The following is a 20024-nucleotide window of genomic DNA, read 5'->3' as shown; positions in this document are numbered from 1 at the left end:
GGGGGTGTTTTAGTGACCACATAATATACATTCAACCCAAAAATTATAATTTATAACTCGGGGTCCAATAATTGCTGCTCGTCGTCAGGAAGTAGACAAAGAACTTCCCAATACACTGGAACAGACGGGGGCCTCTCGTGGCTTACAGGTTAAGGTGTTCGCCTCTCATCCAAAGGTCCCGGCTTGGAATCCGGGGAGCGAAGAAACTTTTTCTTCTTTGAAATTGTTTCTATTCACCTCCTTTCCTGCTCTCTAGCAATGGTCTGTCGTCTTCTTTCGTCTACACTTTCTGCCCCCACTTCCTCACCTTCTTTTCCACCTCAACTGGGCTCCTGACTCTTTCTGCAGCCTTTCAACTGCTACTCCTTAGCTCCTTCTTACTGCCGTCTTTCAGCCATACTCCTGATCTTCTGGTAGGAAAGATCTTGTTTGTTTGTTCCAGCAGAGGTTTTACGGCGCTCGCTACTGCTTATAAGGACATATGAGTGCCAAGAAAAGATCTACACCTAGCCTTCTCGGACAAGGTCGAAATATCTCGGTGGTCCCGTGCGTAAGTTGCGCACGTTAAGTTAAAGATACTTTGGTGGTCTAAATTCGATAAGAGTAGAGGTTTTAGCCGCAAACCTGGGCAAAATTTAAAATAACCTACCAACTGAAAATGTTTTGAGTGCCCGCGCACTGATATGACCTTATGCAGTTGCGAACACTGTAAAACACTTACAAAAAAAAAATTTAAAAAAATAAAGCTGGAAAAGACTAAGAATCTACACCAGAGTTCTCAGCCATCGCTTGGTGCCCGTGTCTGTCTGTTGTGTGGGGTGGGCGATTACAAAAAAGAAGGGGGGTGGTATGGGGTACTTTTGACATCCTTCACTTACAGACCTACTTAACGGTCATAGGCGACCTCAATGCTTTCTTGTCCTATCTCCATTTTTGTAAACATTGAAAATGTGACTTCTTCCCTCTTTGTTATAAACTGTTTTCACTGTTATTGAAAAAAGGAGATACAGTATAGAACAAGAAAGCACTGAGGTCGCGATGTTACGTTTGGACTCATTTGAACCCAGAACCTTCATTTGCCAACTATCCTCCCTAGAATTTACTACTCACCGCTATCCTCCGATCCTTTTCTTAGGGTTAGTTAGAGTTTTATGGCACTTGCAACACAATAAGGTCATAGAAGTGCCGAAGATCAGAGAGTAACAAACACCAAAAAGGAGGAGGTGTGATAAGGACAATAGATGTTCGATAGGAAAGAAGGAGCAGAACACACCAGAGCACCCACTAACCACCCATCATCTTTCTCGGACCGTGAACTCAGGCCATAAACATCGATAAAGCCCGTCTCTGTTTTATTGATGTTGAGTTGCAGCCCATATAGGGATCTGATTAATGACGGCCTCACACATCAAGAACAAGAAAGAGCTGACCAAATCACGCTTCCCACAAACTTCACATTCTTTTAGTTTTAGCAAGGTTTTACGGCACTCGCAGCTGCATAAGGTCTTATGAGCGCCAAGGGGTGGATGTCAACAGAGAAATCCATACAGGGAATAAGGCTTACTCTGCTCACCTCTCTAGCCTCAACAGCACAAGGTCTGTTTCGACTATCAAGGCACCCTGGAAATAGCGGGTCACAAGAGAGTGACAAACATACAAAAGAAGTAGAGGAAAAATGACGATAGTAAGGATGAGGAAAAGAAAAGCAGCAGTTCCCTCTATGTTGTTCAGCACAGTATGAGCATGGCATTGATAAATCAGCCCATTGACAATTCTACTGTGCATAAGAACATGTTACTATCCAAGCACAATGTACTCCAGCTGTTGGAAATTAGGCCATTCAGGAAACAACACAAAAATCACAAACTTTGGAGTTAAAAAATGGGACAACGACGGAGGTGGATTCTATTTTCAAACAGCTTTTTTTCTTCACATTTTTTAGTTTCAATATATCAAGACAAATCACAGGCCTGTGATGTACAGAGTTGTATGTTCATAGCAAAATAAAAGAACTACATATAAAATCTTGGAAGCAACTCCTAGTTTAATTAATCCAAACTTCAAAGTCTGCTATGAAATTTCATTTCACCAAAAAAATGTATGCAAAAGGACTGAAAGTTCCCAGTGTTTCAAAACAAAGGCTCAAAAGTTTAATAATTACATGCCAACAGATCCATCATTATTGAGACACAGTGCAATGTTTGTCCAAGCTACATGATGTACTTTATTCAGCGTGAAACGGGAACATCCGAGCCTATTTTTACGGTAGTAATCTTAAGTGTACATTTAATAACATTCTCACCATAGTACAAATTAATTAATAAGTATGTACATATATTGTGAAATGATGCTGTAAAACCTTCCAAAGCAGTTAAGAGCACAAACCTTACAAAATGTTGCTTGTGATACGGTGAAAAGAATCTCTGAGTGAGAGATGACACTTATGAGAGATACTGGTTGAGTGAGTGAACGAGTGAGAAAAGAGAAAATGATAAAGAAAGGGAGGAAGAATTATGGACAGAAATAGATCAATTCTATTTTGACGAAATCAGCAGATTTTTCTAAACATTTTTCTCCTTTCCTTTCACAAGAGACATTGGTACAGACTGTTGAGGCTAAGAACATAACCCATACCAAACAGTAGGACTGCTTTTGCATCATTAAAAAAACAAAAAATCAACAAAACAAAAACACACTGAAGTCAGTCATTCCTCAGGTAAACTAGGCAACATTTTTCACGAGTCCAAAAGGGTAACACGTTACGGACCACGGACCACGGACCACGGACCACGGACCTGCCTTCCACAAAACACAAGCGACAATATCTGCACGACATAACTAGACCAGTCTTCTTCCACCCTTCAGGAAGATCTAAAATGCTAAAAGAACAACTCCACAGAGAGAGAATAACTCCCTCTTGTTACAATTTTATAAAACCCTAAGACAGATGTAGAATATTTTCCCTCATCGCCCAAAAAATAATACGGTAGAAAATGAGAGGTAAACCGACCATGATTGTGCTGAAACTAAATGTCAGCTGGGAACAAATAATACTTTGCTAATAATAAGCTTTTCACAGGTGATAGAATTTCCATATACGTGAGGCAGCGTGGTGAAATCAGGCGCTCATCAATTTAATGAAATTAATAGAGAAATCTGCATTTTTACGGACGTTGGGCAGTTTTTTTAAATTTTATTTTCTTGGCTCAACATCTATAATGTCCATTAAAAAACACATTCATATGCGGATTTTACTGAAAAACCTCCATCAAAGGCACAAAAGACGTAAACTTTCCATGGACTCTCAAGCCTTGGTAGTCACCAAACTTTGCCCGCCATATTCCCGCTAATTTTACTTCTGAAACAAAGCAACACCATCTCCTTGAAATGCAAATATCTCGACTCCTATTCAAGATAGATGTGTCCTTTTCTTCAACGAAAGCAAGACAACAGAACAAGCTTTATGATGATACCAATAACTCCATATGCCCAAAAATTGACGAGCGCCTGATTCCACTGCGTCGTGACACATATATGTTTGTATCACAGCCTTGCTAGACTCAGCATCACAAGAAGTTTTAGGTACGTTTGTAATTGCTCATCATTGTACTATCCCAATCCTGCGACTCATTGTACTATCCCAATCCAGCGACTCATTTACGTGCTCTCGATAAACTGCCGGAAGTCTTCCAAGTTCACACGGCCTTCGGGATCAGACGTGATCTGACAAATGACCTGCAGAGAAAAGAAAGTAAGTTGTCGTTTTAGTTAAAGTTTTACGGCACTTGCAACACAAGCAGGTCATATCACATAAGTGCGAAGGTAAGAGGTGTTACAAGAGACTAAGATGCAAAGAGAGGAAGCAGGAGAGATAGGGATGACTGATGTTTGATAGGAAAGAAGGAGGAGAGATAGGGATGATTGACGTTTGATAGGACAGAAAGAGCAAACCACACTAGATCACCCGCCAACCACCCACTGGTAGTCAGTGTCAATAAGTCAGAGCTAAGTGATGCTAGAATTCATTACCTCTGTTTGACAGAATTGATTTCTTTTTTTTTTTTAACAACTGGACTCTACAACTTTCGTAACGTTTGCTTTGACTCAAGACAAAGAACGGACATTAACATAAAGACGAGGGAGCGTAGCTTCCCTCAGAGAAGCTTTGTACATAGTTCTACCCACGTTCACAGCTGTTTAGCTGAGGAACTTTTCATATATATCGGTGTGCATCACACTGGCCGCTCACTCGGGTTCAACTCACTTAAGACATTTCCCATTAAAAACATGGGATAAGCAGTCAGTGCTGTCAGATGTTTCCCGTGGAAAATGCTGGATTATAGCGTCTATATAAATGCTGCTAAAAGCACGGGATCTGGCTCAGACCTATGCGTAGCCATTTGTTTCGTTCCACCAAAAATTCTCCAGAAATCAACCAAGAACTTTTTTGATGCAGAGCATTTTTAGTTAAGTGACTGTTAAGACGGCTTGTGTTGTAAATTGCAATGATTGTCGATATAATATGTTTTACTTTTTTATTCGCCAATTTTTTAAACGTTGAATTTTACACCCTTTTTTTAAAGCAGAGATCATAGATCTAGACACTTGCACTTTGGTATGTTTATTGTTTTTGTGTTGTTCTTGATTGTGTCAAAAGGGCATTGCAGTTGGGTTAAATGGTTCAGATTTTATACAATTTTGGAAAAAAATAAAAACCCTTCAGTCTACAGTCGGCCTACTTGTACATAGTAAAATCCTTTAGTCTATGGTGAGTTAATGAGTAAAGACAACAAGAGAGACAACTCACGGCATGAGTCATCACTGCTACAAACTCTAGTACTAAATAGAACCTCTTTGTGTGGGGGACATCACTGCCACAAAATCTACTACTAAATAGAACCTCTAGGGGAGATCAATCCATAATCTTCCAACTGAGAACACAACATATACCCCTCAACCAACATCTCAACCGAATTGGAGTAAAGCAGTCTTATGCCTGCCCACTATATGACTACCCCTCAGAGACAGTGGAACATCCTCTGTTCTTCTGTAGAAAACTAACCGATCTGATGGGGATGTTTTCTTCCCAAGCTACCCCACACATCTAACTGCCTCTACTCCTCAAGACAACAATTAGATCAGACATGCAGCTATTTCAGAATGGCATCGTGCAGAAGAGTTAACGCTCAGATGCTACTGGATCGCTAACAACAACAACAAACAGAACCTCTGTGAGTTTCATGAGATGAGACAACTGGGGAGACAACTCACGGCACAGAGGACATCGTCGTCAATAGGGAGCTGCAGACGCTTGCACAAGTCTCGCAGGTTGTTGATGTCAATGTAGCCGGTGCGGTCGTTGTTGTAGCGGAGGAACATCTCGTCCACGCGCGCCTTGTCCGTGATGGCAATCTTCTTCAGCTGCGCCCGCACCTGTCGCACCATCAGCTCAAGGTCGCCCGGTCTGTGGAACAAACGGAGCATGGTTACACCACCGTTTGACGATTATTTCATTGCCAGTCTTTCTACCAATACCTCTGTTGGTATTATTGTAATAATAATGACAATACTAAAATATTATTAGTAATAATAATAATAATAATAATAATATTAATAATAATGGTAATAATAATAATATTAATAATAATAATAATAATAATAATAATATTAATAATAATAGTAATAATAATAATAATAATAATAATAATAATAATAGTAATAATAATAATTATAATAATAGTAATAATAAAAAAGATAATAAAAATACTACTACTACTAATAATAATAGTAATAATAATAATAATAATAATAATAAAAATAATGATGGAGATAACACCTGCATAATTTATACCTTATCTAAGCTCTACAGCGTGCTCTGTATACTTTACACTATTTATTGGTATGACTACGAGGAAGGTTGCAAGATAAACGAACGTAATTTCCCATAAGACCACGAGCGATTTGTTTTATCATTTTAATAAGCATTTTACGGCACTTGCAACACAATAGTATCACATAAGTGTCAAAGATCACAGGTGTTAAAAGAGAGTAACAAACACAAAAAGTAGAGATATAATAAACACGATAGATATTTGATAAGAAAAAAGGAGCAGACCACAGCAGAACACCCGCCAATCACCCACCACCACAGGCTATGTGTGTTAGCGACACCTGGAGGGGGGAGGGGGGGGGGGGAGATTCCACTACAAGCAAACCACGGTGTGTACTCACTGTCTCTGTACTTTCATGGGTCCTCCTTTCATGGTCTCCTGTGGCCCAGCGTACTCACCCACCTTCTCCCTCACCGACGACACTGTTTGCTCTGGGGGGGGAACAGGTGGGGAAAAGGCACGCATCAGAATACCATTGGGTTACAGTGAGAATAATAATAATAACAACAATAATAAAAATAATAATAATAATAATAATAATATTAATAATAATAATAATAATAATAATAATAATAATAATAATAATAATATTAATAATAATATTAATAATAATAATAATAATAATAATAATATTAATTATAACTAGCTGGGGCCCCTTTCGATGAAAGGAATGGTCGGTGCTTTAATATCAACTAAAAGTCTTTGGCCTAATATATTTACACTCTACTGGAATGGGGCAATGAATCTCGAAAGATGCAAAAAAATTATGGAAAAGGTCTAGATATATACTCTCAAAACAAAATGCCGCTTCGCAAAAATCACTTCCGGATTTTCTAAAATTACAGAGACAAAAGCGATCGGCGAAATAAAGAAATTTTGCATTTTGCAGCAAAACTGTCTCAAAACTGAAAAAACCAAGGGCGTCATTCTCTGGAGAATATTTTAAAGAATCTTTTGACGAAAACCGCATGTCGATCGATGCAGCCATTAAAAAGCCTTTTGAATAGCAAAATTCGGCCACCACAAATAGATAATAGATAATAATAATAGCATTTATATAGCACATACACATGCTCAAGAGCAGGCTCTATACGTTTTACAACCATTATTACCAGCAGACCCTCTGAGAACACTCAGAAACATTCTCGGCTTCCGCGGAAGCATACAGTGCAAGCTGCGGATTTCACGCGCTCAAACACTATCAAACTGACAAGACCTTTCACTGCCTATAGCTGGGTACCCATTTCCACCTGGGTGAAGTGAGGAAAATTTGTGCAAAACGCCTTTCCCGAGGACACAATGTCGGGTCCCTGACGGGATTCGAACCCACGACCTTACGGATGCGAGTCTGAGAGCCTAACCACTAGGCCACCGACGCCACTGTACTAAGTATGTATCTAGCTTAACATTTAGCCCCCACAGAACACCGATCGGTGACGGTGTGATATAGCATGTACAGCATCTGTGTCCTGGTCTGAGGGCAGGATAAGTGGTGCGCACTCTGAGGGTGGGTGGAAGGAAAGTGTTCAGATTATTCTTGTTTATATTACTTTTCATTTATATTATGCGTGTGACTGTAAGTCATATCGTGTGTGTGCATGTTTGTGAGTGAGTGTGTGTGTGAGCGTATTTTACCTCTGAAAACAGGTGACACCCACCTCCTTAAATCACAAATATTTGGACTGCCATTAAAGATAGATGGGCATTTTTCTATCAAAAGCAAGGTAAATGAACAAACTTTAAGAAAATACTAATACCTCCACATGCCCAAAAATTGACGAGCGCATGATTCCACCGCTTTGCAACACATTTCGACTGCTCAGTGTAAAACTTCCTTATACATTGTCATACATCACTTTTTTTAAATTAAATAACATGGCACAGTCTTACAGTAAGCAGTCAATTTGTGTGAAAATACAGATATATGGATGGGGAAGTGCTTACAGATCTTTGCCAGAAGAAGCACAAGATGAGCCCAAAAGCTGACATAATTTGTTTCAGTGCCCGAGGATGGGGATGACAGCATGTATTTCACAGAAAATGAAAGATAACTCGATGATTGAAAGTTTCAGGAACAGGATCTTATAAACAGTTTGATCACAAAATGCCAAAAATGCCATTTTCAAAGCTTGGGCGAAACTGGTAGTGTTGTATGTAGAAAGGCAAGGCACATTGTAGATTGAACCTCTGTCTGTGAGTGCAAGTATTATGTGTGTGTGTGTATGAGTGTAGATGTATGTGTGTGTGTGTGTGTGTGTGTGTGTGTGTGTGTGTGTGTGTGTGTGTGTGCAGGAAGGATCAGAAACAAGTAAAACAGGACTATGACCCAGCCCCCACAACCAGACCACACACGCCACAACGATTGTCCTACCAGGGAACTGCCCCCTGTGCTCCTCCATATACTTCAGGACAAAGGCGTCGGCGTTGGTGATGACGAATCGGTGCTTGAAGATCTCGATGACGGCCCCGATGTAGAAGTCCTGAGGACCGTAGTACAGAGGCTTCTCCAGGGAGGAGCCAGGCTTCGCTACACGCGTCCGCTCCAGGAACTTCCCCCCGATGATGCCAGAGTTTCTGACCGGCGGCTCGTAAATGGTCAGCATATCGTCTGCCAGCCTGTACGTGATGATGAAGCGGCGGCCTTTGTCTTCTGGACGCATCGTGTCCTGAAAAAAAGAGAAGAGTTCTCCTTCGTTAGACGTGAACATGTTGTTGATGGGAGTTAAAAGGGTATAAGAGAGACGTGAACACAGTCAGAAATGATCTTCCACTCTCTTCATAGCCATGGATGAGAGAGACAAAACAAGGCACATAAAAAGCTAGTACTGAATGAATGAATTACAAATCTTACAGCTGACTAGTTCCATCATTTCTCTATTTCTCTGCAAGTCCTTTAACCCTCTCCGTATGCCCTGGGGGCATTTTGTACCCAAGGGGTTGCATTCCTCACATTTTAGAATACTTCTAGTGCAAAGATCTCTTTGAAACTTTCAGTATTTCTCAAAAATTTATTTCGACAGACTGCTATGCAAAATCTACCGATCCGATTAACAAGTAAATTTTCTCTTTGGAAAGTGGTGGCACAGAGTTCCCCACATCGTATGGATACGATAGTAAAACACGACGTAGGGATAGGATCAGTACAGGTCAACTCAACAGAAAGCCATGCTTTTTAATTTTTTCACAAATTCTCTCCTCAGCCTCAAACGGAACTTTTCCATCCACGGCTTGAGCCATAACTTCCTGTCTCAGGAAGAGCCACTCTCAGCAGCTTGCTGTGCCGGTGACCTGCTGTCCACAACTCCATTACCCCCCTGGGCAGTGCCACTGACTGTAGTGTCTTTAGGCCATTCCAAAAGGGGGGACATTTCTCATTCAAGCATAGTAGAATTGTAAATGGGCTGACTCATGTCACGCTCATAACTGTGCCTGATCTGCAACAGGGAACTGCTGCTTTTTCTTTCCTGATCCTTACTATTGTCATTTTCCTCTACTTCTTTTGTATGTTTGTATGTTTTTGTTTTAGCAGAGGTTTTACAGCGCTCGCAACTGCATAAGGTCATATGAGCGCCAGAAGAATAGAGGTGTTACAAGAGAGTAACAAACATATAAAAGAACAAGGGGAGATAAGGACGATAGATGTTTGATGGGAAAGAAGAAGCAAACCTCACCAGAGCACCCGCCAACCACCCACTTTTGTATGTTTGTCACTCTCTTGTGACCTGCTATTTCCGGGATGCCTTGATAGTCGAAGCAGACCTTGTGCTGTTGAAGCTAGAGAGGTGAGCAGAGTAAGTCTGATTCCCTGTAAAGACTTCTCTGTCGACACTGACACCCATCCCTAGGTGCTCATATGACCTTATGCAGTTGCGAGCGCCGTAAAACCCTCTACTATATATAAAAAACAACTCTGTCAAATTCTTTTACAACAACAACAACATTACAGTACATATCAGCGATCTCCAATACTAGATCTTTCTTAAGGGGATTTCCTTCATTAGGCAGATGAAGAACTATAATAATAGGATCATTTGTGTTTATTCAATGCCCAGTGGAGTGAGGAGTAGGTCACTCCCAGGTCTCACACAGGGCGCTGCACAGTGGACACCGGCAATGGCATGGCTGTGCATTGTTCTGTATTAGTGTAATATTGTGTATTTATGTATTTATGTCATCATCCAGTGCCTTGCCGACTGGCATGGGCGATCATGGACCTCTACTTCTCTCTGTCTTGCGTTGCAACAATGGTGTCTGTTGTTCTTGCTGCTCCTAGTCATGTTGTCATCTTGTCCAGCATCTTTTCCCTCTGTCTGCCTCTGCCTCTCTTTCTATCAAACTTGTCTGTTGTTACAATATTCTCCAATGCTTCTTTCCGCATTGTGTGTCCGAAGAAATTTGCCTGTCGCTTTCTTATATTCGTCATTAGCTGTCTTCTACAATTTGCTTCAACCAAGACTTCTTCATTTGTTTTTCTAGCTCTCCATGGGATACGCAGCATGTGTCTTATGAACCACAACTCTGTCGCCACAATTGTTCTTTCCAGCAGTTTATTGATTGTCCACGCTCTACACCCGTATAAAAGGATTGGCTCGATGTAACTTTTCAGTACTCTTTTTCTCGTTTCCACTGACAGATTGATGTTTGTTAGTATCTGTTTCATTTTGAGGAAGGTTGCTTTTGCTTGGCAAATGCGGGTTTTAATTTCGGTGTGACAACCACCATCTGATGATATAATGGTCCCCAAATATTTAAAATGTTGTACTTGCTTGAGGGTGGTATCATTGGTTTTGATATTGCATGTTGGGGTTGGAGTTTTTCTGCTTATCACTATCGTTTCCGTTTTCTTGATGTTTAGGCTTAAGCCCATGCTGTCACTCTCTTGTATGATGACATTTAATAGATATGTATTTATGTACGTATGTATTTATAATTATGTCTTTATAATATATGTGCCTATTATGTATGTTTGAAATTGTAAACCAAATTACCCCTCTGGGATCAATAAAAGTGTAATTCATTTCAGTTTATTATTTCCCACCAACAGAGGGCTCTAGCAAAGTGTGAAAACACCCTCTGGAGATAAAGAATTAAAAAAACACGGCAAACAAAACACAAACAAATTTCAACACTTCGTGACCCGAGTGCTTTCTTGTCGTATCTCCATTTTTAATAACAGTGATAACAGTCCATAACAAAGAGTGAGCTTAGAAAGATGTCACATTTTCACTGTTTAAAATAAAAGGAGATATGACAAGAAAGCACTGGGGTCACGACTTTAACAAACTCTTTCAACAAAGCGCACTAAAGTTCTGAAAGTAACAAAATAATGGTACAATTCCAATTACAAGGAAAAAACAATAAAAGAAAAAACAAACTCAGAAAACAAAGTGATTTACCTTACAGCCGGGGCTCTGAGCATAACGAATATATGAAACCAAGAGAGAGAGAGTTTTGTGAAGGAATTATTGCATCATTTCACACTTTGCCGTCACATCTTGCTAATCCGCAATGTTTACCACCTTATAGTTTTTGGGGATTTTCCCCAAACTGCCTTTACCTTTGATGGCAAGAGTTTTTACTATATGAGCCTTGTGATGGCAAGAGTTTTTACTATATGAGCCTTGTGATGGCAAGAGTTTTTACTATATGAGCCTTGTGATGGCAAGAGTTTTTACTATATGAGCCTTGTGATGGCAAGAGTTTTTACTATATGAGCCTTGTGATGGCAAGAGTTTTTACTATATGAGCCTTGTGATGGCAAGAGTTTTTACTATATGAGCCTTGTGATGGCAAGAGTTTTTACTATATGAGCCTTGTGATGGCAAAGTTTTAAGTCAACTGCAAGTAAAGACCCCAAAAAATCGGTACGAGGGAGAAGCAGTAAGAACAAATGTTTGCAGAAGAAAGCAGGATTTTGCCAAAATAAACCATTTTGTGTCAAAACAGCGGGTGCTTAGAGCAACATTTTAACAAAATCTTTGTCAGAAAATGTGAAAACGAATATATACAGTCTGACACAGCCCGGAAAGATTTTGTTTGGATTAATTTTTTCCAAATCTAGGTGTTTTAACGCCCTGTCAACACAATTTTAAATCTCTCAAGAGACCCTGCCCATCAGAACCAACAATGGCTGAGAAGAATAAAACATCCCAGCAAAAAGACCCAGATCAATAAAATGTCTTCCTACTCAGGAATCAAACTCCGATCTCCTGCATGCCACAATATAGTGCCCAACCGCCATTTGTAAGACACCATTTGTGAGGCGTGCTGACAAAATGAGGTACCTCTCGCAATTCATGAACGGAGATATCAGACAAAAAATCGACACAAAGGTCATATTTGCAATGTCCATTACTATTAGGCAAACCATCTCCCTTGCCTTAGTACATTAGGAAACCTGGCAACTGGTAACGACTGGCGCGTATTCAGAGAAGAGACTTTTCAGTAATAAAGCGTACTTCCACCGGTACAGTCGTGTCTGACTCCTGTTGCTTTCAATGTCTGTCTAGATCTAGATGTTGTGATTGTGATGTCCTGACAATACAATATTTATAGATTCTAAACCGATGCCATTCTCTTCAAGCTAAACATGTCTTTTATCATTTCATACTAGTAAATTGTAAAAACTCAACCTATAAATTTGACATATCTATTTCTATCAGGCTAAAATCCGAGAAGTAACTCATTTTGTCAGCACGCCTCACATTTTATCTGAATTGTACGTGTACTGAGCAAGCTATATCTGACTTACCATAATGGCCTCATAGCGCAATTCTCTGTGGTGTGTATTGAGCCTGTTGTAAGTGAGCAGTGCCCCTTGATGTATACTGAGCGAGCTGTATAATCCAACTTACCGTAATGCCCTCAAAGCAGTCTTTGTGGTGTGTACTGAGCAAGCTATATCCAACTCACCATAATGCTCTCATAGCGCAGTCTCTGTGGTGTACACTGAGCCTGTACTAAGCGAGCAGTGCCCCAAAATGTGTATTGAGCAAGGTATATCCGACTTACCATTATGCCCTCAAAGCGCAGTCTCTGTGATAAGAGTATTGAGCAAGCTATATCAGACTCACCATAATGGCCTCAAAGCGCAGTTCCCTGTGGTCATTCTCCAGCATCTTGATGAAGTCTTTCTTTGGTGGCTGGGGAATCAAACTGTTGCAGGACTGCAGGGAATCTTCGATGGACCCAAAGTTGTTGTACTCCGCAATCTCCTGTTGAACGACAAACAAACTAGATGACAAACCACCCAATACTCGTTAAACTTGTCCCCCTCCCCTCACCCAGAGCAGTGCCACTGACTGAAGTGTCTTTAGGCCATTCCCAAAGGGGGGATATTAACATGTACTTATGCACAGTAGAATTGTAATTGTAAATGGGCTGATTTATCAATGTCGTGCTCATAACTGTGCCGGAACAACATAGGAGGAATGCTGCTTTTTCTTTCCTCATCCTTACTATCGTCATTTTTCCTCTACTTCTTTTGCATGAATGTCACTCTCTTCTAAACTGCTATTTCTCGGGTGCCTTGAGGCTAGAGAGGTGAGCAGAGTAAGCCTGATTCCCCGTTTGGACTTCTCTGTTGACATCCACCCCTTGGCGCTCATATGACCTTATGCAGTTGCGAGCGCCATAAATCCGTACTAAAACAAACTACCCAACACTCGTAAAACTCTGGGCAAGAAATGGAAAAGATGTTTTCGAATAAAGGCAATGAAAAGCAAAAAATAACAGACATTCTGCAATTGCGTAAAAAAATATTTGCTTTTGTTCAGATACAAAAATAATTGTGTATTACAACAAAAACAGCACCCCTCCCAATCCATTTGAGATTTTGCCATCAGTGTCCAGAGATCATAAATTCCCTTACAAAACATTTACGTCCCAGTGAGGGTTAGAAGAAAGCATCTAGCCTCATATCTATCTTCCGTTCTGTGCTGTGTCAATAAAATCAACTCATGTTTGTCACCGTAATGTGGCACACACGTTCTTCACTAACCATCTTTGGCAGCTCCTTTGCCATTCCCTTCACTTCGACTGGTGCAAAATTTGTGGTTCCGAAATGGTTGTAGTAGAAGCCCTTGGTGAAATTGTCGCAGTCGTAAATTAAGAACCTCCTCCCATAAATGGACAGGGTTTTGCCAATCTCAAAGTCTTTGGGGGTGAAGTATTGTTTGATTTCCTGGTCTGAAATCTCCATCACCACACTCGGGAAAGAGGACGGTAGATCGAAGCGGTTCTTGGGCACTTTGTGACGTCCGATGAGGACGGGGAACGGGTCGCGGCCGTCGTTGGGAGTGTGCACCTCTCGGACTTCTAGTGTGTCGTCCACAAGGTAGTACTGGAACACGCAGAATGGGGGAAGGAATAAAGATAAACGTACAGAATGAGTGAAGGAACAAAGATAAATTATACAATTGTCACATATAAAGGTAGTACTGGAACACACAGAATGAGTGGAGGAATAAAGATAAACACACAGAATTATTGAACGAATAAGGATAAATATACAATTGTCACAGATAGATATTATAAGACTTTAACGCACAGAATGACGGAAGGAATAAGGATAAATATACAATTCTCACATACAAATAGGACTGAATCTCACAGAATGATGGAAGAAACAATGATAAAAATAGTTGTCACATACAGACAGGACTGGATAAGAAAGCAAATAATGCAAAGCAACGCATCTTGGTGACATCTGAGAGAGAATTTGATAAAAAGAATCAAAACTGAACACATTGAAAGTGTCGTAAAGAAATAACAAGAGAAAATCTAATGATGTCCCTTAAAAACTTACAGATTCTTAGTCCTGCTACCTAAAAAACAAATAATTTTCAATTTTTCAAACACTACTACTATTTCAGGTATTTCACCCAAGAACATTTTACATGAAATAAAATAAGAAGACATTGAGTTTATAAATATAAATAATAAAGAGTCAATGATAAGAAAACATTGAGTTTATAAATAATAAAGGGTCAATGAAAGACACACACACATAATTCCACCTACATGTAAAACAAAAGGCCTCATTTCCCCAAACATCTGGTCGCGGTCGTCCCAGACACAGAAGAACCTCAGCACCTTCCTGTCCAACTCCTTGAACTGCTTGAGTTTGTCGAAGGAGGACGGCGTGTCGTAGGTCCTCAGAGCGGCCGCCTCAGCCCTCTTGGTGATGTACGGGTCTAACGGTATCTGCTGGGGCTCGTTCACAATTATACCTTCGCTCTCGAGGAAGTCCTGCGACACAAAAGAAAAATTTAGTTTAGTTTTAGTAAGTGTTTTACTTAATTTTATTAGAGGTTTTTTGGCGCTCGCAACTGCATAAGGTCATATGAGCGCCAGAAGATTAAAGGTTTCACAAGAGAGTAATTTACATAAAAAAGAAGAAGGGGAGATAAGGACGATAGATGTTTCATAGGAAAGAAGAAGCAAACCACACCAGAGCAACCGCCAACCACCCACTAAGTGTTTTATGGCACTTGCAACACAATAAGGTCATATAAATGCCGAAGATTAGAGGAGTTGCAAGAGAGTAACAAACACAAAAAAGAAGGAGAGATATGGACGATAGATGTTTGATTTGATAGGAAAGAAGAAGCCTTAACTCACGTTATAGAATGCAGTTATACTACTACAGAAACAAAAAATGAAACAGAAACAGCAACAACAACTAAAAAAACAAGGAAAACAGTCACATGATTGCATTTCCCTTAAACATGACTACAACTCAATTATTACAATCAAGACTTGTTCTTGGATTGCTGCTCAAATCTTTATCAGTCCCACAGAAGTGGCCACAGGAGGCTGTATACCCATCATCATTTTGTCAAAAACGTACTTCAAAGTGTCATGTCATTATCTGGCCAGCAATATTAGAGTGTTGGGAGGATGAGGAAATATTTGGTGGTTTCGAAACTTTTTCAGGCCCAAAGAAGATAGAAGATATACACACTCTATGAAAAAACTTCGGAGACATGTGTAGCCTTTTAAAACAGAGACAACTTTTTCAGATTTGACTGTGCTACTGATTATAACTGAGGGTACCAGAAGTAAAAGTAAAGTTGTTCCCGCATCCGATCCGGACATTGGGGATTGCCTTGTTAGTGAGACAACTTCCTGGGCCTTTGGTATATTGTGGTAGGGTGGCCAGTTCCTTTCCACGCCGCCTTTACTTCCCCAACTCGAAGTCAGGTACCCATTACTGCTGGGTGGGCAGGCGGTGGAGAAAAAAATCTGTGTCTGAACCGAGGCTCGAACCAGGATTTTCCGCTTCGGAGATGAGCGCACTAACCGCTCTGCCATCGCACCCTGTACCAGAAGTAAGACTTAAATTTTAGCTATGGAATCGTGTCTTACTTAAGTGTGATATATTCAATTACCGAAGTGAACTTATCACAGTTGGTGATGTGGAAGTTTTTCCCATAGAATGTAATGTTCATGCCCAGGTTGATGTCTTTCCAGTGCCAGCTGTCTCCCTGGTCGTTCTTCGGTAGCCGCTGACGCTTGATCAGTTTTCCTGGACAGACAAGCAAATAGAACTTATACATGTAGTGTGCTCAGTCAGAGATGAGGTAGGAAGAAGGTGGTGGCAATGGATTGGACATACTCTCAGGAAGTCAGGCAGCTGCATAACAAAGAAAGTTTGGGATTGGAACCCACAGGGTAAGAGATCAAGGGGAAGACCGCATGGAACCTGGAGAAAAATCACAGAAATCGATGTACAGAAAAGTGGGAAGACATGGAATAACATCAAGAAGCTAGCCCAGGATAGAGAATGGTGGAAGGTGTTTGTTTGTGGCCTATACCCAGGTGAGAAAGGCAATGATGATGATGATGATGTAGTGTGCTGTTTTCATTATTACAGCCAACAGTGGTATAAATGTTTCCTAACGAATGTTAAATGGTCCCCGTACTCAGATTTAATTTTAAGTTGTAATAATAAATTCAATTCAAACATAAACTTAGTTTTCAATCCCCAAGGAATATTATTGATTATAGGTCAAAACTGAATAACAGACACATTGGCCTAGCTCTCAAACTCAAAATAAATACACAATGCATATACAGAGCACCAGTTTGAAGCTTGATCTAATTTCTGAAGAAAAAAAAAACATTTACAAAAAACCCATCAGTTGCCTACCTTGAGGCATTCCTGAGTTCTCCACATGCGGCTCAATCACGGAGATACTGTCATCCTCCAAGTAGTAGAAGATTTCCACCGGGCGGACTCTGTAGTACTCCTCTGGGGACTCGTGCACGGTCTGCTTGTAGTAGCCGCTGAACTTGAGAACCTGCAGCATGGAATTCACCCAACTCATCACAAACATGTACCCTTCTCCCTCCGAGACCAAATTTTAACAACACATTCTATGAAACATTACAGAAACTGCAGCAAACCTGCACTTATCACTACATGGCATTGGACAGAAGGGCGAGAGCCCAGCTGTTGCTGGATCGATAACAATAACAACAACAACAACAACAACATCACAAACTCAAGAAATGAATGTTGTAAAGTGAAGTGGCTCAAGAAACATTCAAATCCAATATCTGTTATTGCTATCCAAACTGTTCATTTCTGTCTTTCTTTTCTAAGAGCATGCCCTTTTCTGTGGCTAAATGCACTACTCTGTCTTTTCCATATTCTTCCTATTTCTCTCCATTTAAAGGCATGCTCATCATATATTTTTTTCAAATTTCTTTCTTTTTTTAAATAATGGTATTACTAAACAATTTACTGCATAACCCAAACAGACATATGAGGACATTACAAAAGGGGTTTTGAACACCAATAAAATCAGTAGACCCTCCTACAGATTTGGCAAAGCAAATATAAGGCAGAAACGTGACATAATGTTTGCCAAATCAACAGTTTATGCAGCACAGTAGTCTACCCCTAAGAACACTTTGCATAGAAAAGTTTTTTCTTTTTTAGCGTAACAGAATCTATTTTATTTTTCTATAATTTTATTCATGCTTATTAAAAGAACCTCTATATCTAAAAATAGAAGTCCGCCCTAGACTCAATTAAGTTTGAACTTGGGCTGTTGTACTAGTACTTTCTGCACCGAGGGTAAAAGGAAAATAGGGTTTATTGACCTGGACTAACGGACGATGAATTCTACACGGTACATGCACACTTACACTTTTTCAGTTGCCTTAGCCCGCAATCAATGCACCTGCACGCTTTTGTCTCTTTTTTTTGTTTTCTTATCTTGAAGCGTGTATACAAGACTTGATGAATCGCATTACTTGAGGGTTGCTAGTGAAGATTTTGATAACAGCTCTAGACAGTCAAATTTCGCTTTTGGTTGAGCAGTGTATGTGTATTTCAACTAATCGATACTTTTCTCACACATACAAAGAAGAAGAAAAATCATTGATTCTATTATCTTTCCTCTTCTCACTCTATCAACACACACACATACACACACACACACACACACACACATACACACACACAAACACACACACTCTCTCTCTCTCTCACACACACATTCACTCACACAGCACTCACTCACTCACTCACTCACACACACACACCCATCATAGTAATATGAAGTTTCTAAATTAAAGTGGCACCAATCAAGCCAGCATCATTTACCTTCTTGTCCCATGCTACGTGAGCTGGTATGAAAGCAGCAGGAGGAGCTTGCTTGGCTTGTCCATAGGTCAGTGTAGGGCTGAAGTTGGCCAGTTCGTCCAGTTCACTTTCAGAGAGCTGATTGTGAAACAACTGAGTTCCCCCGACACCTCTCTCCGGACGCTTTGGCAAAGCATAGCCATTCTTGTAGCCTAAGCTCTGGCTGATATGAAATTTACTTTTCTGTTGGAAAGAGAGAAAAGATTTTCAATGCTTTTGATCATTGTTGTACCCAGCAATGTCAGTAACCTACACATACAACATTGTTTGGCTTCCAGTGAACTGGTCACACGGTGAAGTCGTCATATATATACCTTCAGTGATCTTGTCACAGTTATCTCGTCACATACTCCAACTTGTGAAAAACGTGTGGCGAGTTCACCATGGATCGGCAGGCAAACCCACACATATGTCAACCTTTAAGTAATGATATTTTTAAAATACAAAACCAGTCGAGTTTATTCAGTCAAAATCTACATATGTTTACCTTTTTGTTTCAAAATTTTAAAGAGAAAACCGGACACATTTTTAGGGGTGCAATATAAAACCTGTTAAAAATGTGCGTGTCCTTAACTGTGTACAATATAATATAAAATCAATCTAAAATGGTACAAGATAGCTGTGGAGGTGGTGTGACGTTCACTGTTATTTGAATACTTTTTTCCGGTGAACTCACCACACGTTTTTCAACTGTGTCAGCTTCACTGTGTGACGAGCTCACTGGTTCCCCATTATTCACCGTATATATAACCTGACTTTTTTCAACGCATCAAAAGGAATCAAACATGCATAGGCTATTTTTACATATATATATCTATTCGAGATCAGAACCATATTCTTCAGTTATTCTTTGACTATCACTTGGTTACATTGCTCAGCACAACACAAACACATCATATCCATAACAAATAAAACAATATAAGGCCTAGACGTAGATCTAATATTAATAATATTTTATACTATTCTGTACACAACAGTGATCCGATCGGTTTCTCGGCTTGTTTGAATAAGCTAATAAATAAACCATGAAATGCTTGCTTATTGCACAGGGGAATTTTACTAAATCCAGATATAGATCTAGATCTAATCTCAAAGTTTAGAATAATACATTTCTAGTTCTTCTTTATCATATCATCAGTATTTGGTTGGATCATAACAAACAGGAAAACGAAGGAGATTCCATATGTGCAGACCGACAGCCGACAGAAGTATTTGCATTTTGTGACAGACTGATCAACAGAGCCAGCACTATAAAGTTTGGAAATAGAGAAAGTACAAACTTACTGTGGGATCCACAAAAGTGTTCCCTGGAAGAAACGGCAAGCCCTCCATATTCTGTTCCCTGAAGTCAAACGAATCACCAGTCTCTACGCTCCTTCAGCCTGGGTGAAGAGGGAAACAACTCAACCCGTGTACATAGTTGTTATGCGTTGCTAGGCTAGAACTTCTCGCATTTTCTCACCAGCTGAAAGGACTTG

At 40.1% G+C, this 20024-nt stretch overlaps 1 protein-coding gene across 2 annotated transcripts; it reads right to left on the bottom strand.

Moving 5' to 3' along the window:
* Positions 1-3460: 3460 nt before the first annotated feature.
* On the bottom strand, positions 3461-20006 carry LOC101861235 (EF-hand domain-containing protein 1). Of its 2 annotated transcripts, XM_005108024.3 has the most exons (12): positions 19831-20006; positions 18508-18729; positions 17044-17194; positions 16283-16419; positions 14913-15140; positions 13891-14232; positions 12965-13105; positions 11288-11302; positions 8263-8557; positions 6232-6322; positions 5272-5464; positions 3461-3735 (listed from the first exon to the last, which is right to left on the bottom strand). In XM_005108024.3, exons 1-12 carry the CDS (start codon positions 19876-19878, stop codon positions 3658-3660), a joined length of 1941 nt encoding a protein of 646 aa, XP_005108081.1. In that variant the 5' UTR covers positions 19879-20006; the 3' UTR covers positions 3461-3657. The 2 variants fall into 2 exon arrangements, with proteins under 2 accessions (XP_005108081.1, XP_005108082.1); XM_005108025.3 differs by lacking the exon at positions 11288-11302 and having other exon boundaries at positions 19831-20004.
* Positions 20007-20024: the final 18 nt, after the last annotated feature.

This window comes from Aplysia californica, unplaced genomic scaffold, assembly GCF_000002075.1.
Source record: "Aplysia californica isolate F4 #8 unplaced genomic scaffold, AplCal3.0 scaffold00652, whole genome shotgun sequence".
Taxonomy (NCBI): domain Eukaryota; kingdom Metazoa; phylum Mollusca; class Gastropoda; order Aplysiida; family Aplysiidae; genus Aplysia; species Aplysia californica.
This window is presented reverse-complemented; position numbering and strand designations above follow the sequence as displayed.

What these genes read in the sequence shown, in the direction of transcription:
- LOC101861235 (XM_005108024.3), bottom strand. Translation starts at nt 19,878, where the DNA reads ATGGAGGGCTTGCCGTTTCTTCCAGGGAACACTTTTGTGGATCCCACA. An exon ending in GAACTCAGGAATGCCTCAAG is followed by an intron (nt 16,420 to 17,043) that starts GTAGGCAACTGA and finishes TTGTCTGTCCAG; the next exon opens with GAAAACTGATCAAGCGTCAG. An exon ending in GCACAGGGGGCAGTTCCCTG is followed by an intron (nt 6,323 to 8,262) that starts GTAGGACAATCG and finishes TTCCCCCCCCAG; the next exon opens with AGCAAACAGTGTCGTCGGTG.